A 27,905-nucleotide genomic window follows, 5' to 3' on the forward strand; every position below is an offset into this window, starting at 1 on the left:
TTCACTCGTGACCAGCACCACACATAACTTCTACGATTAATAACTGCCTTCTGTCTTCACAAATGCAACCAGGTCTGACTTGCGCCCGAGTGATTCCTGTTACCTTCTGGGAGCTGGTTACAGGTGTCAGGCTATGCAGGTGAAAAAAGGAGATAAAATTATAGGAAAGGCTGATATTTAAAGATGTTTAGTAGATGAGAATCATATATGTATAACTTCAAGTGTAGCCATTGACCAAATAATATTACCCATAATTACTCCTGGGTAACTAAAAAGCTAAGACTTGTTCAGAATGCAGCTGCGGGGACAGCCAAACACAGCTTTGACTAAGCTTTGATAACAAGCAGCTACAGGCTGTAAGTGAAGGTCAAAACATTAAATAACATAATGCTGAATAGAACTTAGAATTCGCTTAACAAAATTAATTGCATCAATATTTAAAGGATAATTAGTATAAGGACATAAAATGAGAAAGATCATGGAAGTTAAGGTATTTATCTGGTAGATTAAAGTGAGATAGTCTGGATACCTCTAGACAAGTGAGACAGCAGAATGATATGGGCCCTTGGTATAAAGGCCTTGTACCAGGGAGGCTATGAAATGAAAGAGATATGGTCAATTCCAATGGGGTGAAAAGCTATAAACAAGATAACACGACAGCAGAGCAGAGTTAGTGGAAATGTACTGGAAAAGGAGTGGCCAGGTTACTATACTTAACCTGAGTGACAATGGTTCTAATGGTCAAAATACCAATTAAAAAAGGTGATTTTGTTAAAGACCGTATATGGACACTGGCCAAACGAACTGTTGATAAGAAAAGGGTTAAAACCTCGATACTCAAAGAACAACTTTACACAGATGTACTGCAAGAACAAAGGAACAGACTTAAGACGACGTCATCTGTGTCCGAGAAGGTCCAGAAACTACCCGTTAAAACTATCGCCTAATATTAAGTATTGATTACGCTGTAAGCTTAATAAATCTTGATCTATTACTCAAACATACTGGCTGCTGCCTATTGGTGTCTTGTCCAAGAACTCAGAAAGCATTAAGATCTTACAGAAAAGATGCTAAAAAATGCAGATGGATTTGTATTTCTAAACTTTTTGGATAGCAATCATTGGGACCATTTAATCCTTTAAACAAGCATGTTGATGTGAAATTAAGTTAATTGATTTTCGATTCTACCTGAAACTGGCCTTCCAACTCCATATCCTCTCCATCACAAAGACCGCCTACTTCCACCTCCGTAACATCGTCCACCTCCACCCTGCCTGAACCCACCTACTGCTGAAACTCTCATCCAGGCCTTTGTCACCGCTAGATGACTATTCCAGTGCTCTCCCGGCCGGACTCCCATCCTCCATGCTCTGTATACTTCAACTCATCCAAAACTCAGCTGCCCGTATCCTGTCCTGCTCATCCGTCATTCTTGTCCTTGCTGACCTACATTGGCTCCTGGTCCTCCAGTTTAAATTCTAATCTTCGTGTTTAAATCCCTACATGGCCCGACTCTTGCTATTCTGTAACCTCCTCCAGCCCTACAAAGCCCCTACCACCCCCCTCCTCCCCAAATCACTATGTTCTTTTCACTCTGGCCTATCTTGCATCCCTCTCTCCCTTTGCCCTGCCATTGGTGACTGTTCCTTCAGCCACTGAGGCCCCATGTTTTGTCATTTCCTCCCTAAACTCCTCCGCCTTTCCAACTCCCTCTCCTGCTTTAAGACCCTCTTAAAAACCCACATAATGATACAAGAAAATTGTATACGTTCTTCTGCTCTCCACTCCATGTAGTGCCAAACGTATCCAATTTAAAAAATACCACTCAAAAAGGTAGTACTCATATTAGTACTCCCTACCACAGGTGTGTGGATGTTGGTTCACATCCTTCTATCCCACACATTACTTACTGAGTGCTCAATCCCAGCCATGTCCGTGTGGTGAAGAACTGAAAACCAAGGGGAGGCCAGGTGCTTCATAAAACAGGGATGGAAAATCAGAGGGAGTGTCAGCACAGGAATGTCACACCCTAGCAACTAATCCAGTGTGTAATAAAGGGAGATATCTGACATTTCATATTTGCCTCTTGTCCGTTTTATGATTTAGTACTTCTGGCAAGAAGTAGCCTGGGGGCAGACACATTTTGTAGAACTCCTAATATATTATGAAGGTGCAACCCAGTGGGATTGTGAATGGAAATAGTCAATTGTAGATAGAATTCTAATTCCATGATGTGACTGAGGTGGGCTACTTTGGTGAACAATCACTGCTGCCTAAGTCTGTACTATTGGTAGGTTAGACTTTGTCATGGATAGCTTTTTACATTATTATAAATGTGTATTTGCCATAGCATTCTCATTCATGAGCAGCTCTATACATGCTAACCCTATCAGTGGTTTAAATGGTATTCATGCATTGTTGTACTGATTTCACAGAGGGTTATTATTGCCAAAAACGGTAGTGGAAAATTATGGGGTGGAGCGAACAGATGTCGGCAATCTTGGAAGCGGAATTTACTTCAGCAGTTCAATCAGGTAAGTTATGTTTTACTCAGAATTTTTCCTCTAAAGGAAGACTGAGCTCAACTGCGAGACCTATTTGGAGAGAGGTTTGGTTGTTGGTTGCAGTTGAAAATTTACTTTAGTCCATGATTTTTTAAAATTGTTTATATGTATCCATTGTCAGCTACAGCATGAACTTTCTTGACAGCCAGAATGGCATCTGAAAATGATTTCCTAAAACTGCATGGAATGTCTACAGTATCCTTTAATAATTCATTTTCTTGTTTTCGTGTGTTGTGATGATATGTACTAAAAACACACTTTTAAATTGCAGCACAAGCACTAAATACTCAAAGCCCAGTAGAACTGATGGGAGCCGTCTCTTGGTGATCTGTGATGTTTCACTGGGTAAATGTAAGAACTACTACAAGAAGGACTTGACCTTATCTGCTGCTCCAGCAGATTACTCAAGTGTACATGGAATCCGTAGAACTGACAGCATTTGCTCAGAGTTTGAGGTGTGTCAATTAATGTCATGTACAGTGAACATGAATCTTGTTTTTTGGGGCAGTTTTGTAATTGTTTCCTTCTATGCACTGCCCAGTGTTGGTTAAATAGGACAGTACTAAGATACTTTTTTATGTTAATACTAATGGATACACTAGCCCTATGTTCACAGCAACGAGGAGCATATCCACTGAAAGAAAGGATGATTGGACAAATGGCTGCAGTCCCAGTGGAAATACTCAACTTTCTGTAATCTGAAGAGTTTTAAGTGACCTGGAACAAATTTATTTTCCTCAATTGATGAACAGGAACAGGTTTTTTTTTTTAGCAAAGACCTTGTCAAGAGTGTACTGATTTCCCATCAAACCCTAAAAGGGCAGCTGCTTGGTCATCAGACCCTTGATATTGATGGATCTTATTTGCACTCTCTCTCTCAATTCTTTACAACCATGCAGAAAGAAGAAATGCCATTTGGTGGGGTACCATGCCTGATTTCAACCCACACTCCTAGAGCCCACCCAGAAGCTATGATGAGTTTACAATAACAGTGGGAGCAAGAGGATCAAAAATGGACTAGCAGTAGTTTTTCAGGGCCATAACATTTGTTTAGCAGTCAGTACGCTGTTAAAACCCCAGTTACACCTAATCCAACAAGGGCTAACTTTTAATGGTGTATTTAACAGTGATATTACTGCAGAAAAGCCCAAGTTTTCGTCAGTTTCACTGATTACGCTGATTGCCGGCTATGGGGGTGGGGCCCACAGCGCAGCCAGTGTCGGAGCAGTGAATGACTGACTGCAACTTCAGGATTTCTGTGTTTAGATGTGCATGGTCAGTTTCAAAGGGATAATAACAGCAAATGCTGTTAGTTCGCTGTTATTACCCACCACAAATTCCGGGCCATTAATCTTATGTCTGGTATCACGATTTTCAAGTAATGCTTAATAATTTAACATAAAGTGCCAACATTTTACTGTTACACTTCACCTCAAACAGCATGTGTGAGGAGCTTCTTGGTCACAAAGATCGAGACCTTCTATGCAGCTATCTGCACTGCTTCCTCCCCTTCTCCTCACTCCCAAAGCCCCCCCCTCTCCCCCAATTTCTCCAAGCTCATCCCATCCATGAGACCCACCTCCTGCTCCCTTGACCCACTTCCCACTCAACTCCTAACCACTGAATTCGCCTTCTTAGTCACCATGTAGTAAAATATAATATATTTTACAAGAGTGTTCTGCCACTCTGGTGCCCTTGCTGGTCTCTGCCACCACCGCCAATTCCCACAGCTTCCCCTTCCTGCCACTGGTACCTGCCCCGGCCCCCAGTTCCCACCATTTTCAGACCTCGAATGCACACACCTGCCATGTCGTCCCTCTTAGGACTCCAGCCTTCATCATCTAGCACACCTGCCACTCTCCTCCTGCTGTGATTGGGCCTTGGCTCGCTATAAAAGCGGGAACAGATAAATTTGGCAGTTCAGGGTTTATGCTAAAAAATAAATTGGGAAATAATCAAGCCAAAAATATGTAAACTACTTATGAATTTCTTCACAAAAATAGTTATTTCAAGATGTTTGTCAAATGAACACTTTAAATTTATTTAATAGGAAATGTTTTCATTTAGCTGAGGGATTATTTTGTAGTAAAATGTACTGCAGATTTGTTTGATCTTTTTTTCCTGTGTGCAAATAATTTATACCAATATTTCTTCCTCCTCCCAGGATGATGAGTTCGTTGTTTATAGCACTTCCCAAGTGAAAATGAAGTATGTTGTTCAGTTCTGCATTGGTGAAGAACAACTGAAACCATTCCATCCTCTAATTAATGTGGCTCCTGAAGAAACTAGCCCTTCAATATCTACATCCACAGTCATTGATATAGGTCAGAACTACCTCATGTATGCTTTTAGCTTATCAGTTAAAATTAATAAATCGGTGGCACCATTAATTAATCTTGAATTAGGATCCCAATTGTAAAATTTTGAACATTAGATGTATGCATAAAGCATCAGTTTAGTGGCAATTCATTCTACGGGAAATATGTTGGTATGATTCTGTCATTTGTAATCTCAAATGATGCCATAAAAGTAGATAGAGTAAATGGATTTAAGAGGCACCTGCTATAGTTCTATTTCTAGAGAGGAGAGAGAAATATGTTAAGTAGGCAGTTGCTATGAATTTGGGTCTTTTGTAGAATCTTGCTCAGGTTCTTGTCAGACACTCCTGTAAGTGGTCTCAGCCATTTTACTTTTATTGAAATGACTCCCACTGGCCTGTATCTATTTCAATGGCAGAGGGACCCAGGAGTGTAGCAATGAAACTCTCTTGTGATCTGGACCGGAGATCTCTATCTTTTGCATGTGTACTTCTTCAGTGCCTTCACAGGTGGACTGAGTTAACACTAGATGAGGCAAAGTTTGGTTCAAATTGTAAACTGCTTTATTCCACATAAGGTGAGACGTACACAGCAATAGGCATGATCAGAGTCACTTAGTTCATTCAGTAGAACTTGGCTTTGCATAATGATTTTAAAAAAAAACGCTATTCCACTTTGGTATGTCATCATCCTTTGCTTAAATAGAATAATTCCACTGCATCCTATCCTACAGTATAGAAAAGAACCTTTCACCCTGCAGTCTCTTGAAGGCCGATAAATCCCCAGGGCCTGATAATCTATTTCCTAGGGTACTTAAGGAAGTGGCCCTAGAAATAGTAGATGCATTGCTGGTCATCTTGCAAAATTCTATAGGCCTAGAAATTCATTGTAGCCACTTTTGGGGCGGTAAAGTGGGGCGGCCGCTGAAGTTTGCGCCTGCCGCCAAATCGAGGCCACTTCTCCGATATTCATTAGCTTCGCCCTAAGAGTTCGCTCGAGCGCTAAAACTGGTGCTGGACGCCTCTCTTTGGGCGCTAAGCTGGAGGTGCTGATCGACAGCGCCGAGGCCGGGCGCAGCGCAGGTGCGGCCATCTCGTGATTGACAGCAGACACCCTGGCGCCGGCCAGCTCTTAAGGGGGAAGGGTCGACTGTGTCTGCTGCCACGCCCTGGATAGTGGAGCCCTCCAGCTAGGCCTGAACACTGCTGCTGGACCCAAATAGCGCCTGAAGCCATGCAGAAGGCCCGTGAACGTGCGCAGCGCTTCTCAGAGCGTGATCTGAGTGTGCTGGTTGGTGCTGTGGAGAAGCGGCGCCATGTTTTGTACCCGGACAATGGCAAGAAGGCGCCGTTCCGCGTCTACAGGAGAGCCTGGAGGCATGTCGCCAGCAAGCTGTCAGGCAACAGCGAGGTCCCCAGGAGCGGTGTCCAATGCCGCAAAAAGTTCAATGACCTCACACGCATTGTCAGGGTGAGTACCCTTTCCAGTGACGACCTCATCCTTGCATGTGCACCTCACATTATGGGCAAAGGGACCTGAAAGCCCTAATGGCCAGCCCTCATCCAGCAGCGATGGGACAGGCATGAACATCAATTGCACATTCTGCACTTAACACACTGGCCAAACTATTCCACCATGGGAGGCAGTGCACACAAGATCAGGGCGACACACTGGCCAGGCTATTCCACCATGGGAGGCAGTGCACACAAGATCAGGGCGACACACTGTACTTAGAGGCCGTCCTTTCTCTTGCAGGCCAAGCTGGCGAATAATAGGAAGAGCCGGACTGCGACCGGGGGAGGCCGACCCCATATCCAGCCACTCACCGAGCTGCAACATCGCGTGGCGTGCATCATGGGTGGCCGGGTGATTGGGCCCGTTGCATGTGGAGATGCCGACCCTGTTCTGGCCAGCAATGGTAAGGACATCACCTTTTGGACCTCTCTCGTCCCACTTGCGCATCAGATCTACATCCTTTGCCACTGTCCGACCAATGCGCTGAATGCCACCACTCATGCATCCCTTGCTGATGCCCTCTCCTCACTCTAAAGCTACTCTTGTGCCTTCCTGCTTTCAGATGGTGAGGAGGAGGTCCCTGAACTTGCCAGTGACAGCCCCTCAGAAGAGGAGCAGGAGGAGGAGCAACAGGAAGGCGGCCCATCAGGGGAACCCTCAGCTGCGGCCACCCAGGCCAATGTAGGGGACACGTCTTCCCTGGAGGGGAGCGTGGCGGAAGTGTCGAAGGGGAGGGGAGCTCATGGGACCTGCGGCCTGCAGAAACGCGGGAGGGGGGTGGAAGCTCGGCGGCCTTCTCCCCAGAGGGGGGATGCATCGGAGGGGAGTCCAATTGCTGGGCCCAGCGGCGTCCAGCAACGCAGGACGGGTCGGCCAGCTCGGCAGCCTTCTCCCCAGAGGGAGAGTCCGGCCTCCAGTCCGGAGATGGTCTTCGCCGAGGAGATGGAACGCCTCGAGGACTTGTCCGCAGACTCGGAGCGCCGGCACACGGAGCTCATGGCGGCAGTGGCACGGTTGCCTGAGGCCATAGAGTCCCTCTCGGAGTGTGACCGAGTTCGGGCCCTCAGAGGCCACCAGTCGGGCGGAATTCCGGGCAGATCAGGCAGCGAGTCGGGCGGAATTCGGGGCAGCTCTGGCAGCGACTGGCCAGGTGATCAGTGGTGCCGTCCAGTCACTGGCTGCTTTGATGCGGTCAGTGAACAGGTCAACACGGGCACTCACTGCTGCCACACTCGCTGTGTCAGCCAGGCATCGCCAGGGCACCCGGCGCGCTGCAGCAGCACAGCGGTCTGTCCCTCGGCAGATTGGTGCGCATGCTGCAGTGCTGGCCCGGGCGAGTGCCAGTGTCTCAGGCGACCAGCGAGCGCCTGCCATCCGCCAGCTTGCCCCCATTCCTCCAGCCGCCACTGCCACTCCCCCAGTGGAGCTGCCAGGAGCTGCTGCAGCAACTGATGCTGGCCAGCCACAGCTGCAGCATTCAACAGCTGCCCGCTCGACGGCCAGACCTCGACTAGGCCGACCCCCAAGGGCATCTGCCGTCACGACATGTGCCCCTCAGGAGCCTGCCCCCAGCCTTGCAGCAGCCAATGGCCTTACTTTGAGGAGGAGCAGCAGGGCGGGCAGGGGCCACACAAAGATGGCCAAGGCATCGCCCTAGCGGGCCAAATAGTCGAATGTGTGGCCAGTTGTGTTTGTTTTTTGAGGCCGAGAATTGGATGTTTGTTTTTTGAAGGCCGATGATGTGATGTTTGTTTTTTACGAAGGCCGAGAATGACGGCCATTTTAGTTGCACTATTTTGTTAATCCTCTCCAGGTTGTGGGAGTGAGTCATGTGTTTGAGTGTTTTTTGGGGGTTTCGTCTGTTTTTGGTTTTCATGTGGGAAGGGACCTGAGTTTGAACAATAAAGCATTTTATTTATTAACATTGTCCATGTTTGATCTTTGAAGTGTTTGTTGCCTTAACCGGCTGAGGGCTTGCGGAGCGGCTGCAATCATGTTCTTTCATTGGCACAAGCCATTCCCTGACAGGGGGCCTAGAAGTGACGTTCAATAAGCCGCCGACGGGCGGCCCTTGGACCTTGTGCCTCCCTCCTGGGCTGGTACTCCTCGTCCTCCTCCTGCTCCTCCTCCTGAGGTGGTGGTCCAACGTGAGGTGGCAGTGCCTGAGTCCTGCGGATAGCCAGGTTGTGCAGCATGCAGCAAACGACGACGAATTGGGAGACTCGATCCTGCAAATACCGGAGGGCTCCCCCGGAGCGATCGAGACATCGGAACCATTGCTTGAGGACGCCGATTGTTTGTTCTATGATGTTCCTAGTCGCTTGATGGCTCTCGTTGTATGCCTCTTCAGCAGGGGTCATGGGCGCGCGGAGCGGGGTCATGAGCCAGGTACACAAAGGATAGCCTTTGTCCCCGATAAGCCATCCTCTTGGGGGAGGCTGTGCCTGGAACATGTCAGCCACAGTTGTCTGTCGCAGGATAAAGGCATCGTGGCTGCTGCATGGAAAGCGGGCATTGACAGCTAGGATGCGCTGCCTGTGGTCACACACCAGCTGTACATTGAGGGAATGGTAGCCCTTCCGGTTGCGGTAATCCTCGGCATGCTCAAGAGGTGCCCGCAAAGCCACATGCATGCAGTCAATGGCGCCCTGCACCATGGGGAAGCCCGCTATTCTTGCAAATCCCACTGCACGCTGCTGCTGCTTGTCCAGGGTCATGGGGAAGGAGATGAATTGATGTCTCCTTGTGAAAAGGGCTTCGGTCACCTGGCGGATGCAGCAATGCACGGCGAACTGGGAGATGTTAGCAATGTCCCCAGTAGCGGATTGGAAGGAGCCGGTGGCATAGAAGTTGAGAGCCACCGTCACCTTCACTGCCACCGACAGAGACGTCCTGCGCATCAGCTGTGGCTGCAGATCTCTCTGAAGCAGCCGGCAGATGTCTGCAACCACCTCCCTTCTGAATCGCAGCCTCCTAACACACATCGCAGCAGACATGGTCAGATAGGAGGTCTGCTGGCGGTATACCCTGGGTGGGTAAGGCCTCAGTTGGCGACGCCTGTTGCCCCCTCTGTGTCTAGCCAGGGCTGCCACTCTCTCACTGCATCTGTAAGCCCTTCTGGCATAAGGCTGAAAGTCAGCGTTGCCACCCAATGCAGCCCCCATTATATGATGGCAAACACTGAGCTCTCAATGAAGGCAAAGATAATTGCTAAGCTCTGGCCTGAGCCAAAAATACCTGTCCTAGTGTTGGTCCAAACCAGTAAGCTCTCCTCCTTGGTCTCTGTCCAAAAAACCGTTGCACAAGAGTGAATGCTGCAAAATGGCTGCCCTTTATAGTGCAGGGTAAGTGCCCTTTAATTAGCGCTCCCCGGCTCGGCTGTGTACCGTTCCACTTCACAGTCGTTAGGGCCGCCCGGCGCACAATGGGCCGGCGCGAGTGAAGTTCCGGTTTGGGGCGCACAAAGGGCGTTGCACTAGTAAATGACGTCATGATCTGCGTGCGCAGCAGGGCGCGCGCTAAGACTTTGCGCCGGCGCTAAATGTGTACTGAAGTTGGGGCGAGGCGCAGATCGCGCTGCGCCCGGGCGCTAAGCGCCTAGCGCTCGAGATCTACTCCTCCTAAGGCGCTAACGGCTGGCGCGCCCAACTGAATTTCTAGGCCATAGTCTCTGGAACAGTTACCATGGATTGGAGGGTAGCTAATGTTACCCCATTGTTCAAAAAAGGTGGTAGAGAGAAAACGGGGAATTATAGACCGGTAAGCCTGACATCGGTAGTGGGGAAAATGCTAGAGTCCATTATAAAAGATGTAATAGCAGAGCACTTGGAAAACAGTGACAGGATCGGACAAAGTCAACATGGATTTACAAAAGGCAAATCATGCTTGTCTAATCTACTGGAATTTTTTGAGGATGTAACTGGTAGAATAGATAAGGGAGAACCAGTGGATGTGGTGTATTTGGACTTTCGGAAGGCTTTCGATAAGGTCCCGTATAAGAGACTAGCGTGCAAAGTTAAAGCACATGGGATTGGGGGTAAGGTACTGACTTGGATAGAAAACTGGTTGGCAGACAGGAAGCAAAGAGTTGGAATAAACGGGTCTTTTTCCGAGTGGAAGGCAGTGACTAGTGGGGTACCGCAGGGATCGGTGCTAGGACCCCAGTTATTCACAATATATATTAATGATCTAGACGAGGGAACTAGATGTAATATCTCCAAGTTTGCAGACGACTTATCCACTTTGGCATCAAAAACAGGAAGGCAGATTATTATCTGAATGGCAATAGATTGGGAGAAAGGGAAGTGCAACGAGACCTGGGTGTCCTTGTGCACCAGTCGCTGAAGGTAAGCATGCAGGTGCAGCAGGCGGTTAAGAAGGCAAATGGTATGTTGGCCTTCGTAGCGAGAGGGTTTGAGTACAGGAACAAGGATGTCTTGCTTCAGTTGTACACGGCCTTGGTGAGACCACATCTGGAGTATTGTGTGCAGTTTTGGTCGCCTTATCTGAGGAAGGATGTTCTTGCCATGGAGGAAGTGCAGCGAAGATTCACCAGGCTGATACCTGGGATGGCAGGAATGACGTATGAGGAGAGATTGGGTCGATGGGCTTATACTCGCTGGAGTTTAGAAGAATGAGAGGGGATCTCATTGAAACTTATAAAATTCTAACCGGACTAGACAGACTAGATGCAGGAAGGATGTTCCTGATGGTCGGGGAGTCCAGAACCAGGGGTCACAGTCTAAGGATAAGGGGTAAGCCATTTAGGACAGAGATGAGGAGGAATTTCTTCACCCAGAGAGTGGTGAACCTCTACCACAGAAGACAGTTGAGGCCAATTCATTAACTATTTTCAAGAAGGAGTTAGATATATTTCTTAAGTCTAAGGGGATCAAGGGATATGGGGAGAAAGCAGGGACAGTGTACTGAATTTGGATGATCAGCCATGATTACATTGAATGGCGGAGCAAACTCGAGGGGCCAAATGGCCTACTCCTGCTCCTATCTTCTATGTTTCTATGTTTTTGTAACAGTCTGCTGTCCTATTTTAAAAATCCAGACTGCTTTCCTTGTTGTCTCTGTTCTGCAAAATCAAAATCCTGCCAACACAGTAGGAACAAGTTGTTTATTTCTTGTGAAGACAAGCCACAAATTACTTATTGTTTGGACTCTGGGAAAAATATGAACTACATTTCATTCCACTTTGGAGTCACAACCCAGCTGTCTCAAGAAACTAATTCTGACAGGTTTTCAGTTCCTTGTGACAATTAGCCCCATGTGGAACTGTGTTTTCCAACTGGGGATGTGATGCAAGAATAGGATGACCCAGCTTTTAGGGAATGGTAGTGTCACTGGGCTAGTAATCCAGAAGCCTGGGCTAATGATCCAGAGATGCGAGTTCAAATCCCACCATGGCAGCTGGGGAATTTAAATTTAGTTAATTAAATAAATGTGGAATAAAAATCTAGCATCAGTAATGGTAACAATGAAACTATTGGATTGTTGTAAAAACCCATCTGGTTCACTAATGTCCTTGAGGGAAGCAAATCTGCCGTCCTTACCTGGTCTGGCCTATATGTGACTCCAGACCCACAGCAATGTGGTTGACTCTTAACTGCCCTCTGAAATGGCCTAGCAAGTCACTCAGTTGTAACTAACCGCTACGAAACATAATGGCCCAGACATTCCGATCGCAGGCCTCCTGCGGGCGGAGGGCTGCGATCTGGAAAAATCTGCGCCCTTACCGGAGGGCTCCCGGGAGGCGCACAGTTCCACTGCTGGGCCTCTCCAAACTGCCTGTGCGCAGGGCCCACGTATCCCAGAGGTGCAGGTAGTTCGCAGCGTCCCTGGGATCACGTGGGCCATGGGGAGCCAATCAGAGAAGGGAATCTCCCTTCATACATTTGACAGGAAGACCTGTCAATTTTATGAATGGAGATCACCCCAAAAACATCATAAAACTTCAAATACATTTTTTAAGAAAACATCACATTTTTAAAATGACTTGAAATTACATAAATTAAATTTTAAACAAAAGTTTACATTCTTGAAAAAAGTAATTAAAGTTTTTAATGGGGCTAAAAATAAACTTACTTTCTTTAAAGTATTTTTTAAATGATAAATCAGTGGAATTTTTTTTTTTTTTTTTTACTTTTTTTCAACTCTTATCCTGGTAAGAGCAGGCCTTATGCCTGCTTTTACCAGGCGCACGAATTGTAAGTGTTTTCTGCGGGCGGAGGGTCTCCAAAAAGCGGAACTATCCGCTCGCAGAGGCCCTTCTCCCGGGCAGCCGGAGGATCTGTCAAGTGCTTTCTTGACAGATCGGAAATGCCGGTTTCCAGCGCATGCGTGTACCCACCCGTAGGGATTGGAATATCCGGCCCAATAAGTTTGAAAACGGACGGACCACCCAGCATCGACTTTGGCACCAGCTACGCAGCAAATACACACCCAGCCCAGTCGACCCTGCAAAGTCCTCCTCACCAACATCTGGGGACTTGTGCCAAAATTGGGAGAGCTGTCCCACAGACTAGTCAAGCAACAGCCTGACATAGTCATACACAGAATTATACCGTTCAGCCAATGTCCCAAACTCCTCCATCACCATCCCTGGGTATGTCCTGTCCCACTGGCAGGACAGACCCACCAGGGGTGGTGGCACAGTGGTATACAGTTGGGAAGGAGTGGCCCTGGGAGTCCTCATCATTGACTTAGGGCCCCATGAAGTCTCATGGCTTCAGGTCAAGCATGGGCAAAGAAACCTCCTGCCGATTACCACCTACCGCCCTCCTTCAGCTGATGAATCAGTACTCCTCCATGAAGAACAACACTGAGAGCAGCAAGGGCACAGAATGTACTCTGGGTGGGGGACTTCAATGTCCATCACCAAGAGTGGCTCAGTAGCATCACTACTGACCGAGCTGGCCGAGTCCTGAAGGACATAACTGCCAGTCTGAGCCTGCGACAGGTGGCGAGAGAACCAACACAAGGGAAAAACCTACTTGACCTCATCCTCACCAATCTACCTGTTGCAGATGCATCTGTCCATGACCGTATTGGTAGCAGTGACCACTGCACACTCATTATGGAGACGAAGTCCCATCTTCACACTGAGGACACCCTCCATATCGTGTTGTGTGGCACTACCACCGTGCTAAATGGGATAGTTTCAGAACAGATCCAGCAGCTCAAAACTGGGCATTGTGAGGGCCATCAGCAGCAGCAGAATTGTATTCCACCACAATATGTAACCTCATGGCCTGGCATATCCCTCACTCTACCATTACCACCAAGCCAGGGGACCAACCCTGCTTCAATAAGGAGTGTAGAAGAGCATGCCAGGAGCAGCACCAGGCGTACCTAAATATGAGGTGCCAACTTGGGGAAGCTGCAACACAGGACTAAATGCATGCTAAAAAGCAGAAGCAGCATGCTATAGACAGCGCTAAGCGATCCCACAATCAACGGATCAGATTAAAGCTCTGCAGTCATGCCACATCCAGTCGTGAATGGTGATGGACCATTAAAAAACTAACGGGAGGAGGAGGCTCCATGAATATCCCCATCCTCAATGAGGATGGAGCCCAGCACGTGAGTGCAGAAGACAAGGCTGAAGCATTTGCAACTATCTTCAGCCAGAAGTGCCGAGTGGATGATCCATGTCAGCCTTCTCCTGAGGTCCCCACCATCACAGAAGCCAGTTTTCAGCCAATTCGATTCACTCCACGTGATATCAAGAAACGGCTGAGCGCACTGGAATCAGCAAAGGCTATGGGCTCTGACAACATCCCAGCTATTGTGCTGAAGACTTGTGCTCCAGAACTAGCCGTGCCTCTAGCCAAACTGTTGCAGTACAGCTACAACACTGGCATCTATCCGACAATGTGGAAAACTGCCCAGGTATGTTCTGTCCACAAAAAGCAGAACAAATCCAACCCGGCCAATTACTGCCCCATCAGTCTACTCTCAATCATCAGCAAAGTGATGGAAGGTGTCATCGACAGTGCTATCAAGCGGCACTTACTCACCAATAACCTCACTGATGTCCAGTTTGGGTACCGACAAGACCACTCGGCTCCCAACCTCATTACAGCCTTGGCCCAAACAGAGACAAAATAGATGAATTCCAGAGGTGAGGTGAGAGTGACTGCCCTTGACATCAAGGCAGCATTTGACCGAGTGTGGCATCAAGGAGCCCTAGTGAAACTGAAGTCAATGGGAATCGGAGAAAATGCTCCACTAGCAGGAGTCACACCTAGCACAAAGGAAGATGGTTGTGGTGGTTGAAGGTCATTCATCACAGCCCCAGGACATCGCTGCAGGAGTTCCTCAGGGCAGTGTCCTAGGCCCAACCATCTTCAGCTGCTTCATCAATGACCTTCCCTCCAATATAAGGTCGGGTGTTCGCTGATGACTGTACAGTGTTCAGCGCCATTCACAACTCCTCAGATAATGAAGCAGTCCATGTCCGCATGCAACATGACCTGGATGACGTTCAGGCTTGGGCTGATAAGTGACAGGTAACATTCGCACCACAGAAGTGCCAGGCAATGACTATCTCCAACAAGCAAGAGTCTCCAATCACCTCCCCATGACATTCAACGGCATTACCATTGCCGAATCCCCCACCATCTACATCCTGGGGGTCACCATTGATTGGGACTCTACTCATTGGAGTTCAGAAGAATGAGAGGCGATCTTATTGAAACATATAAGATTGTGAAGGGGTTGGATCGGGTGGATGCGGGGAGGATGTTCCCGATGATGGGTGAAACTAGAACTAGGGGGCATAGTCTTAGAATAAGGGGCTGCTTTTTCAAAACTGAGATGAGGAGGAACTACTTCACTCAGAGGGTGGTAGGTCCATGGAATATGCTGCCCCAAAAAGCTGTAGAAGCTACATCATTACATAAATTTAAAACAGAAATAGACAGTTTCCTAGAAGTAAAGGGAATTAAGGGTTACGGGGAGCGGGCAGGAATTTGGACATGAGTCTAGGTTCGGATCGGTCATGGCCCTGTGGGTAGCGGAGCGGGCCAAGGGCCGTGTAGCCTGATCCTGCTCCTATTTCGTGTGTCTAATTCTGTTAGATTCAGGAGATGGTTCTGTGATAGTGGATTGGCGGTTAGGATCAGATCAGCCATGATCTTATTGAATGGCGGAGCAGGCTCGAGGGGCCGATTGGCCTACTCCTGCTCCTATTTCTTATGTTCTTATGTTGACCAGAAACTTAATTGGACCAGCCAAATAAATACTGTGGCAACAAGAGCAGGTCAGAGGCTAGGTATTCTGCGGCGAGTGTCTCACCTCCTGACTCCCCAATGCCTTTCCACCATCTACAAGGTACAAGTAAGGAGTGTAATGGAATATTCTCCACTTACCTTGATGAGTGCAGCTCCAACAACACTCAAGAAGCTCAACACCATCCAGGACAAAGCAGCCCGCTTGATTGGCACACCATCCACCACCTTAAACATTCACTCCCTCCACCACCGGCGTACCGTGGCTGCAGTATGTACCATCTACAAAATGCACTGCAGCAACTCGTCGAGGCTTCTTCGGCAGCACCTCCCAAACCCGCGACCTCTTCCACCTAGAAGGACAAGAGCAGCAGGCGCATGGGAACACCACCACCTCCAAGTTCCCCTCCAAGTCACTAACCATCCTGACTTAGAAGTATATCACGATCCTTCATCGTCGCTGGGTCAAAATCTGGAACTCCCTATCTAACAGCGCTGTGGGAGTACCTTTGCCACATGGATTACAGCAGTTCAAGAAGGCGGCTCACCACCATCTTCTCAAGGGCAATTAGGGATGGGCAATAAATGCTGGCCTTGCCAGCGACGCCAACACCCATGAATGGAAAAAAAAACAAAGCAAATCCGATTTTACTAATGTGTAATGTATTGTAAGTGTAATAATCCTTAGAAAATATCATTTTTATATAAATATTTGTTGATATGAATCATTACCAACTATTATAAAATGAAAGATACAAAGAATTATAAATTACACTAAGTGATTTATAGTATAAGAATATTTTCCTAGATGAACAAATTTTAAAAAAGCTGCTAAGGGGTGGCAAAGTGTGTGTGGGTGATTGTGAGTGCATAGGCACTTTGCTTGTGCCTGTGCACTCACAATCAATGGTGTCAATTTGCAGCAAAATTGTTACTCCAGAATCATTGAAACAGACCAGTGCACCACAATTTTCTTTTATGTTGGCTCACTTTCTACTTCTGATATTAAGAAGCACAATTTTTTTCCTTTCTTCCTCCCTCTCCTGGTTTTATATCTCCTTGTGCCACATGCCATTCTCTAGATTTTGTTATTTGTTCATGTGATATGAACATTGCTGGCAAGGCCAGCATTTATTACCCATTGCTAATTGCCTTTGAGAAGGTGGTGAGTCGCCTTCTTGAACTGCTTCAGTCTGTGTGGTAAAGGTACTCCCACAGTGCTGACTCTGCGACAGTGAAGGAATGATATATTTCCAAGTCAAGATGGTGTGTGACTTGGAGGAGAACTTGGCGGTGACGGTGTTCCCATGCGTCTGCTGCCCTTGCCCTTCTAGGTGCTTGAGTTTACGGGTTTGGGAAGCCTTGCAGAGTTGCTGCAGTGCATCTTGTAGATGGTACACACTGCAGCCACGGTGCGCCAGTGGTGTAGGGAGTGAATGTTTAAGGAGGTGGGTGGTGTGCCAAACAAGCGGGCTGCTTTTTCCTGGATGGTGTTGACCTCCTTGAGTGTTGTTGGAGCGGCACTCATCCAGGCAAGTGGAGATTATTCCATCACACTTCTGACTTGTGCCTTGTAGATGGTGAAAAGGCTTTGGGGAGTCAGGAGGTGAGTCACTCACTGCAGAATACCTAGCCTCTGATCTGCTCTTGTAGCTACAGTATTTATGTGGCTGGTCCAGTTAAGTTTCTGGTCAATGGTGGGGGATTCGGTGATGGTAATGCCGTTCAATGTCAAGGGGCGGTGGTTAGACTTTCTCTTGTTGGAGGTAGTCAATGCCTGGCACTTGTGTGGCGCGAATGTTACTTGCCACTTATCAAGCCTGAATGTTGTCCAGGTCTTGCTGCATGCGGGCATGGACTGCTTCATTATCTGAGGAGTTGCGAATGGAACTGAACACTGCAATCATCAGCAAAAATCTTCCTTTGTGCTAGGTATGACTCCAGACAGTGGAGTGTTTTCCCCCTGATTCCCATTGACTTCAATTTTACTAGGGCTCCTTGATACCACACTCGGTCAAATGCTGCCTTAATGTCAAGGGCAGTCACTCTCACCTTACCTCTGGAATTCAGCTCTTTTGTCTATGTTTGGACCAAGGCTGTAATGAGGTCTGGAGCCAAGTGGTCCTGGCAGAACCCAAACTGAGCAATGGTGAGCAGGTTATTGGTGAGTAAGTGCCGCTTGATAGTAGTGTCAATGACACCTTCCCAAACTTTGCTAATGACTGAGAGTAGACTGATGGGGCGGTAATTGGCCGGATTGGATTTGTCCTACTTTTTGTCGACAGGACATACATGGGCAGTTTTCCACATTGTCGGATAAATGCCAGTTTTGTGGCTGTATTGGAACAGCTTGGCGAGAGGCGCGGCTAGTTCTGGAACACAAGTCTTCCGCATGACAACCAGGATGTTGTCGGGGTCCAAAGCCTTTGCTGTATCCAGTGTGCTCTGACATTTCTTGATATCACGTAGAGTGAATCAAATTGGCTGAAGACTGGCTTCTGTGATGGTGGCGTCCTCGGGAGGAGACTGAGATGGATCATCCACTCGGCACTTCTGGCTGAAGATGGTTGCGAATGCTTCAGCCTTGTCTTTTGCACTTGCCTGCTGGGCTCCACCATCATTGAAGATGGGGATATTCAAGGAGCCTCCTCCTCCTGTTAGTTGTTTAATTGTCTACCACCATTCAGGACTGAGAGCGTTGATCTGATCCATTGGTTGTGGGATCGCTTAGCTCTGTCTATAGCATGCTGTTTCTGCAGTTTAGCATGTATGTAGTCCTGTGCTGTAGCTTCACCAGGTTGGCACTACATTTTAAAGTATGCCTGGTGCTGCTCCTGGCATGCTCTTCTACACTCCTCATTGAACCAGGGTTGATCCCCTGGCTTGGTGGTATTTGTAGAGTGAGGGATATGCCGTGCCATGAGGTTCAGATTGTGGTTGAATACAATTCTGCTGCTGCTGATGGCCCACAACGCCTCAAGCTAAGACAACCGATCCGTTTCCACATCTTTGCTTTTAGGTTCCCTAGCGAGCCTGTTTGAGGTGTATGAGGGTGACCCACAGCTATTCACACTTCTATTTACTGCAGTTGCAGCAGGTCTACAGCACAGAGTAGGCATCAGACCTGGGACTTAACTGCATATACCCACTGAGCCATCAGGAGCAGTCCCTTGATGTTTGTATGAATAAAAACCTTAAGTCATGTGTAAAAAATTGTAGTAATTCAATTACTTTATTTACAGATGATTTGGAAGCTGCTCAGGATCCTTTGAAGAACATTAAGCCTGGTCTTCAGGACAGTGCTGGCAATGTGATTCCTCTGCAGGAAATCCATGTAGAGGCAAAGTTAATGGATCTTGTTGCACAGGTACCAACAGTGATTGATCAGAGTCCTAAGACTGAGCAAGACAGGAAGAGAAATGTTGTTTGTTAGAGCAGCTTCCCTCAAAAATTCAGCAGGCAGAAGATTTCCTTTGTGTTCTAGATGTAGCGGCATGTATGAAAATGGATTTACAATATTGTTGCAGCTAGCACACAAAAAAAAGACGCCCACCTATCTAACCGCTTATCAGTGTTTTATTTTTATATGTATGTTTTTGGGGGAAAGGAATGGAGATCAGCTGTATGCGGGATTAGTAACAATTTTTTACATCTTTACTTAGTACAGTTTTAATGTGCAGAACTCTCTTGAAGTCCATTGTTAAATACATCTTTTTGTATTTTAGGTTATGGTTTTCCAGTCCTATACAAATCCCAATATTTTTCCCATAGAAGCCAAGTATGTATTTCCTTTGGACGATACAGCAGCTGTGTGTGGATTTGAGGCTTTCATTAATGGAAAGCATATTATTGGCCAGGTAATGAAGCAAAACCTTTTGTTTTAAAAAATCTAAAATAAGGTTATTTCTACAAATCGCTCAATAGTTAATCCATTTGGTTTATATTGCACTGTATACTTTGTATATGTCTTCAACTTTCCGACTGATGTAAAATTACATTTGTTCAAGTGTTCATTCTTGTTAAGTCTGTGTGTTATATTGCGAATTACTACACAGACCACAAGAGTAAACTTTAACAGGTCTTTACTAGTTGAAGGCCAGGGCGGAACTGCCCAATAAATCATTACACAGCACTTATATACCGGTGTGGTCACCACCGGTATTACAGTATACAGCAGCCAAGATAAAGTAGTGCAACCCTTAAAATAGTTCTCTTAAAGGTGGAACGGTTACATACACTACAATCCTCCCTTTTTAGGTTAACAGTATATATTCCCATTAAACATAACATCATAACATATATACACAACTTCATGTAAAAACAGTTCACAGATTCAGTCTCTCTGGAGGCTTCCTGACTCGGTCCGGATAACGCCTCGGTGGTGTAGTAGTTTTCGGTGGTGTAGTAGGTTCTTTTGGCAAGGTCGATTCGGCTTGAATGTCAGTGTCAGGTTCATTTGGTTCCAGTATCACCGGATCGGAGGTAGATACTATGGGTATCTCTGCTTCATCATTAGGCGTATAGAGTTGTGGTGTAGGTTGTCCCTTTTCGGATGACGCTATGATCTGGTCAGCATGGCGCCTTATTATGCTTTCACCAATGTCCACGGTATACATCAGCGGTCCTAGTCGTGTGCAAATAGTTCCAGGCTGCCATTTCTCGGTACGGTAGTCCCGGGCCAAAACTTGTTGACCTATCTGGAAGGTTCTAGTTGGCCTTTCATTCATGCCTTGAAATTGCCGGTTCTCTACGTCCCTTCTGATGTTTGGCTAGATCAAATCCAGCCGGCATCTTAGTCTTCTATTGAAAAACATCATGGCGGGAGTTTGGTTTGTGACCGCATGTGTTGCATTCCTGTACGCCAACAAGAAGTTATCTACCTTATGTTGTAGATTTATGTCTTCATTACCCATGGCCTTTATGGCCTTCTTGAAGGTCTGGACAAACCTTTCAGCTAATCCATTGGTGGCGGGATGGTATGGGGTGGACGTGTAGTGCTTAACCCCATTGTTTTTTAAGAACTTCCTGAATTCTTCGGACACAAATTGCGGTCCATTATCAGAACAGATCTGTTCAGGCAGCCCATTCCTGGCAAATATGGGCCTTAATACTGTGATGGTTTTTTCCGTGGTGGTGGAGGACATCTTTATTACCTCCGGCCACTTGGAGTGTGCATCCACCGCGATTAAGAACATTGAGTCCATAAATGGACCAGCAAAGTCGATATGTACCCTTTGCCATGGAGATGAGGGCCACTCCCATGGATGCAGAGGAGCTTGTGGTGGGGCATTTTGGACCTTCTGGCATCCTAGACAGCTCTTGGTCATTTCTTCGATGTCTCCATCGATACCTGGCCACCACACGAACGCTCTGGCTAGGTTCTTCATTTTCACTCCACCCAGATGCCCCTCGTGAAGCTCCTTTAGCACTTTATGCTGGAGTTTGGGTGGAATCACCACTCTGGATCCACACATCAAAGTTCCTCGGCACACTGACAGCTGTTCTCTTCTTTGCGAAAATGCTGGCAACAGTGGTTCGCCATGTGCTGGCCATCCCTTCACCGTTAAATTGTAGACTCGTGAGAGAGTCGGGTCATTTCTTGTTTCCTTTTCGATCGTAGAATTTGTTACTGGTAGACATTCCACTATGGTTGAGTGGAACATGTCCACTGTAGGCGCCTCTTCTGCCGTTGGCAACGGTAGGCGCGATAAACCGTCAGCATTCCCATGCTGTTTTGATCCTTTGTATTCGATGTCATATTGGTGTGCCCCTAGGAAAAGGGACCACCTCTGTAGCCTTTGTGCTGTCATAACGGAAATGCCCTTTTTAGGGTTGAATATGGATACCAACGGCTGGTGGTCTGTCAGCAGTGTAAACTTCTGGCCCTGCAGGTAATGATTAAACTTCTTTACTCCCCACACCAGGCTGAGAGCCTCCCGATCTATCTGAGCATAGTTGCACTCAGCAGAGGTCAATGATCTGGATGCAAATGCGACTGGCCTTTCCGAGCCATTTGGCAACTTGTGTGAGAGTACTGCTCCAATACCATAAGGAGAAGCATCACAAGCTAAACGAATAGGTAGCGTTGGGTTGAAGTGAGCCAACACTTCCTCTGAGGTGATCAATGCCTTGCTTTTGCGAAAGGCCTTCTTACAGTCCTCGCTCCACTTCCATGGTACTTCTTTCTGCAAAAGAGCATTCAGCGGATGCAGCACCGTGGATAGATTTGGCAGAAACTTATGGTAATAGTTAATCAACCCTAGGAACGACCTCAACTGGGATACATTTTCCGGAGCGGGAGCCTTCATGACAGCTTCGATCTTGTCAGGTGACTTGTGCAGCCCCTCCTGGTCAATGATATGACCACAGTACGAGATCCGTTTCTGAAAGAACTCACATTTCTGGCGATTAACTCGAAGGCCATATTCCTTCAACCTGGTGAGCACCGGTTTCAAATTAGCAAGGTGTTCCTCATCGTCATCTCCTGTAATCAGGATATCGTCCAAGTAACATTGAGTGCTTGGAATTCCCTGTAATACCTGCTCCATGGCCCTCTGCCAAATTGCTGGAGCCGAAGCCACTCCAAAAACCAGTCTATTATATCGATACAAGCCTCTGTGCGTGTTGATTGTGAGATACTGGCGCGACTCTTCCTCAACTTCCATCTGTAAGTACGCTTGCGCCAGGTCTATCTTGGTGAAGCGTTTCCCGCCAGACAATGAAGCAAAGATATCCTCAATCCGCGGAAGCGGATATTGCACCGTGTGAAGCACCGGATTAACTGTGATCTTGAAGTCTCCACAGATGCGGACCTTCCCTGGTTCCCCTGGCTTGTTACTCGATGAACGCTTCATGACGGGAACAATGGGCGTGGCCCACTCACTCCAGTCCACCTTAGACAGTACTCCTGAACGTTCTAGCCCTTCCAGCTCAGCCTCCACAGCAGGTCGTATCGCATAAGGTACCGGTCTGGCTTTGAAAAATTTTGGGGTTGCATGTTCTGCAATCTTGATTTTTGCCTTAATTCCTCTCAGTGTTCCCAGTCCCTGTTGGAACACCTCTTTAGCCTCATCCAATATTCTGGACAATCGTTCAGGTTTGACATCTTTTTTCTCGGAATCTACCATTATTGCGTTTAGGGAGTGCCAGTCCATATTTATTTTCCTGATCCACTCCCGTCCCAGAAGTGGTGGACCTCCCTCAGGTAGTACATATAAGTCCATTCCTTGGTGTTCTTTGCCCTTGTGTACCACCTTGACTTTTATCTTCCCGATGGGGTATACTCTTTGCCCCGTGTATGTCTGCAATACTATCTTCGTATCCCGTAGGGGAATATGTTTGAATAACCTTTTGTAATCTTGCTTATTCATGACCGTCAACGCCGATCCGGTGTCCAATTCCATCTTCATTTGGACTCCTGCTATCTGCAGTGTGACCCAGATAGTTTGTCGGTCAGCTTCCTTACTCACATTGTGAATTCTCAGACTACCCAGTTCCTTGCTGTTGGAGTCTGAATCCGAATTCTGTTCATCCGAACTCTTCTCAGCCACCTTATGTACTTTTTCTGCACTTTTCCTGCGGTGACTTTTTGTTGCTGGTCTTCTTTCCTGACCGGCATACTTTAGCTATGTGACCAAGCTTGCCACATTTTCTACATTCCTGGTTTTTAAACCAGCATTGGTTCTGATCGTGTGTTGTCTTCCCACAACGATAACATTTTGTTGTACCCGAAGCCATTTGCTCTACGCTGAGTACCGCTGCCTTCAGCTGCATTTCCGCAGTGCCTCTCGCTGCGGCTTCGTGCGATGTTGCAATAGAGACAGCCTTATCAAGTGTAAGATCATTCTCTTCAAGTAGCCGCTTTTGTGTTCCTTCTTTCGACAATCCACACACGAATTTGTCTCTCAGTGCCTCTGTCAGGCTTTCCCCAAACTGGCAGTATTTCGCTAGCTTACGCAGTTCAATTAAATACTCCGCGTTGCTTTCCTCTTTCAGTTGCGTTCTCGCATAAAATTTAAATCGTTCCGCTAACATCAGCGGTGTGGGGTTCAAATGATTTTCCAGGACAGCAACAATTTTAGCGAAAGTCTGATCCGCCGGTTTAGCTGGTGATAGAAGATGCTTCAATAGCCCGTATGTCTTCGCACCCATTGAGTTTAGTAAGGTTAGTGCTTTATCTTCATCTGATATTTTATTTGCCTTACAATATATCTGTATGAGTTCTACATACGTGGCCCAATCTTCAACATCGGGATCGAAATCGTTGATGTTACCACGCTTAGGCATCTTCGCGACCTTCTTGAGAACAAAAAGAAATTTTTCTTTTATTTTTTTTTCAAAATGGCGGTTTCCCGCGCTTGTCTTCTTCCCCCGCCTACGAAAATGGCGACTTCCCGCGTTTGCCTTTCTCCCCCGCTGGCTGTAATGGCGATTGCCGTATTGCTGCGTTCGCCCTCCCCAGCGGTTTTCAAATCGTGCCTCCCAGCCCCTCCTGCAGTCCGGTCCTTTCCCCCGGCTGCGGCTGAGTTCTCCGCGGTTTTTTTTTGTTTTATTTTCTCCCGCGCCTTACGCTGACCCGGTCGCTGCGCCTCGCGGCCTCGGTAGCTGCCCGGCCTTTTTCACCGGTTGCGGTCGAGCTCTCTCTCGACGCTGTTGCGTCTCCCAGCCCGCTTGCAGCCCGGTCTTTCGCACCGGCTGCGTTTGCATTCACCGCGGCTCCCGTGCCTTACGCTGCCCTAGTCTCAGCGCCTCTGGCCCCGACTTCTGTCCGGCTCTTTTCCCCGGCCGTGGTCGAGTTCTCCGCCCTTATATCCTCCGTTTTTCCCTCCCCTACTTCACAGTCAACGTGGCCGACTTGCTGCTCGTCGCTGATCGGCTTACCCACCACCGTGATAGAAGGGATGATCACTGCCTGTTGCTGATGGAAGGCTTCGTATCAGAATTCTTCCTGTGCTCTGCAGACCCGAGTCTTCTCTCAGCAGAATGATGAGGGCGGATGCCTCCTCTCGACGCCCGTTAAACTGCCTTGGATGTATCTCTGCCGCAGGGTAAGATCGTACTCGTCGCCACTGTTAAGTCTGTGTGTTATATTGCGAATTACTACACAGACCACAAGAGTAAACTTTAACAGGTCTTTACTAGTTGAAGGTCAGGGCGGAACTGCGCAATAAATCATTACACAGCACTTATATACCGGTGTGGTCACCACCGGTATTACAGTATACAGCAGCCAAGATAAAGTAGTGCAACCCTTAAAATAGTTTTCTTAAAGGTGGAACGGTTACATACACTACAATTCTCATATTTAAAAAATCTATTTTGATCTGTTATAATAACCAGTTTTGATTTAGTATCTGCACTTATGCACCTATAGGTGAAAGAAAAACAGCAAGCTCATCATGAGTATAGACAGGCCATCAAACAAGGTCATGGGGCCTACCTCATGGACCAGGCTGCTGCAGTAAGTATTAAGTATCCTTCTTCCTATTGCTGTACTTCTTACTAATAATCATAGCAGTGAAAGAGATTGATTGTAATTTTCAGGATTTTGTGACTTCTGTTGGCGTCTAATCCATAATTTGGTTTGATACAGGGGCCTGCATCCAACAATAATATTTAGCTTATCTAGTAATTCTATTTTATTCCCTAATTTTTATCAATAATAGTACATGAAACACCCATGACAATTAAATATGTCACTGGGGGAAGGAGGCAGGCATAGTTACTCTTTTATTGCAAATAGGAGCGTATCCATTTTCTCCATCATTAATTTCAAAGCCATACACTCCCAAGATTTTGTTATTGTGCCATGAATTATGGGGAAAAATGGGCTTTCTCCTATGTTGCATTAAAGTGGAATTCCGGGTCCTCTTTTGGGTTTAAATTCAGAGGCTGAAATTTTGCAGGGGGGGTGGTCAGCTGGCGGGTTGGGTGGGAAAGAGTTTTTTTGACCGGGTCGGGACCCCGCTGTCAACCCGCCGCCACGCACCTTTCCCAATGCCGGGTCTGTCAGCACTGAGCAGACCCGACAGGTAGTGGCGGGGGACCCAATTAAGCTGATTATTGTCTTGTTAACAGACCATTAACAGGCCTTTTTAAACTTACCTTTTCACTTTAACTTCATGGCCACGGGAACCACGCTGTTTAGGGATTATGGCTGTCAACCTGAGGCAAGGGTTCAGTGGCCATTGCTCCAGCTGATTCCTTGACGGCTTCAAATGTACAGTAAAAGCTCCCACCTGACATCTTCACTTTCCTCAGCCACAAGCTGTTTCTCAGTCCATTTCCAGCACAAATTCTGCAGGCTTTCCACTCTCCATTCACTCTTACCTCATTGGAAGAACTCTCTCACCATTGACAGAATGCTTCTGTTATCTGTACTTCACCTGCCATCTATTCCATCAACATGGGTGCCCTTTATATTGTCTCACCTTGGTCCTCAGAATCCGACCACGATCAGCCACAATACCAGCAGCACCAGGCACACCAGCAGCACCAACAACAGCACCAATCTTCTCCGCGATCACCTGATGCTGCACAGGACAGAGAGCACATTGCTGCCCGGGAGACTAGGGATGGCCTCACCATGGCCAGATTTACTTCACTTGACGCTGTACACCCTGGCTGCCACATGATGCGCCAGGTTGGCACCACCTCACACCAACACCATAAAGCATCCCTACAATGTCCAAGCCATTCCTTTCACACTCATCACCATTGCGGGGGGTACCGTTATGTTTCCATTCACTGCAACTCACTAAGCCACTTCCAAAGGAGCACACAAATCTGTCCAAGACTGGAAAGTGTTGAAAATAAAGGTTTCAATGTTTGACAACACATTAACAGAAACTTTACATGGACATTGGATAAAACACCCAAGTGGCTACACTTGTGTGTTGTTAGTTGGTATGATTGCACTAGGATGAGGGTGAGTGAGGGGCAGCTAGTGAGATGGGGATGTGATAATGTAGATAGAGAGAGGGATAGGTGGATGTGCAAGGTAAGTTAGTGTGAGTAAGGATGTGCAGGAGTAAGGTAGGGAAGGCAGAGTGATGGGGATGTGATGAGAGGCATAGCAGGATGAAGGTGAGTGTGGCTTTGTACTAACGTTTTGTGATCTAATGAGATCATTGTAAGGTTTGTGCCACTGTACCGAGGTCCTCCTGACCACATCCCTGCTTGTGATCTCCTGTGCAATGTGTTGGTGTCCTGGGGAGGTCTCTTCTGCCCATGGGAATGGAAGAGAACCTCTCTGCGAGCTGTGACTCCATAAGCATATGGAGGGAATCATGGGAGAAACTGTGCAGTCATTGTCAGTGTTTGCAGCACCTCAATGCTGTAGAACACTGACAGCACAAATGTCAAAATAAAGTTGGCCATGGTCCCTTTAAGGAAACTGGCTGATAACGCGTCATGGAATGACGTCACCAAATCAAATCAAATCAACTTTTATTGTCATTGTTAGTGCACAAGTGCAGTACAACGAAATGTAGGCTTGCGGCTCCCGAGAGTGTACATTTAGATTAAGACATTTAAACATTCAACATACATTTGGCTTGTAATACATTAACATAAACATAACCATAATAAAGTGCATTGGCAGATGTGCAGGCTTCAGAGTTTATTTGTGGAGTTCAGTAGGATGACAGCCCTGGGAAAGAAGCTGTTTCTAAATCTGGTCGTACGGGTGCGAATGCATCTGTAGCGTCTCCCAGATGGCAGGAGGGCGAACAGACTGTGGCTGGGGTGGGTAGGGTCTTTGATGATGGACCGTGACCTCCGTAAACAGCGTTTCTGGTATATGTACTCTATGGCCCGCTTCCTCTAAGTGGACCGGAAAACGCGCTGGGCAGGCTTTACAAGCCCTATCAACGTAAATTCATTTTCCAGAGTGGGATGGAACCAGCAGCGGGGCCACCAGCCGACATCGCCCGCCGAGGTGAGCAAAATCCCGGCCAGAGTATTGGTTTGCTAAAGTATCGTGCCACCCAGTTGAAGGCTTACTTCCACAATTCTGACACTGGGAACTCCCACTCTTGGCTGTCATTGAGCAGCATAACACTCAGCGAAATTGCACTGGGCAGCTCCTCCAGGATTTTCTGAAGTTGGCTTTATTAGCTATTCATAGTGACCTCCCAGGTAGTGTTTTAATTATTTGTTCTTGTGATGCTGGTGAGGTTGCATTTAATGGCCACCCCTAGTTGCCCTAAGAAGATCATGCTGGGCCTTCTCTTTGAATCACTGTAGTCTTTGTGCTGCTGGTGCTCCCA

General features: G+C 47.2%; 1 protein-coding gene across 4 annotated transcripts in view; it reads left to right on the forward strand.

Moving 5' to 3' along the window:
- Nucleotides 1-27,905, forward strand: part of parp4 (poly (ADP-ribose) polymerase family, member 4) — a 201,007-nt gene that overhangs the window by 64,284 nt on the left and 108,818 nt on the right. For all 4 annotated transcript variants that reach the window (XM_085999130.1, XM_085999129.1, XM_085999131.1 and 1 more), the window contains 6 exons: nt 2,436-2,534; nt 2,836-3,019; nt 4,729-4,888; nt 18,879-19,003; nt 19,362-19,493; nt 25,010-25,096. In XM_085999130.1, coding sequence (XP_085855256.1) covers nt 2,436-2,534; nt 2,836-3,019; nt 4,729-4,888; nt 18,879-19,003; nt 19,362-19,493; nt 25,010-25,096 — 787 coding nt within the window. The remainder of the gene's footprint in view (nt 1-2,435; nt 2,535-2,835; nt 3,020-4,728; nt 4,889-18,878; nt 19,004-19,361; nt 19,494-25,009; nt 25,097-27,905) is intronic.

Source organism: Somniosus microcephalus, chromosome 10, assembly GCF_052327205.1.
Source record: "Somniosus microcephalus isolate GS21.2 chromosome 10, FLI_Smic_1.0, whole genome shotgun sequence".
Lineage (NCBI taxonomy): Eukaryota > Metazoa > Chordata > Chondrichthyes > Squaliformes > Somniosidae > Somniosus > Somniosus microcephalus.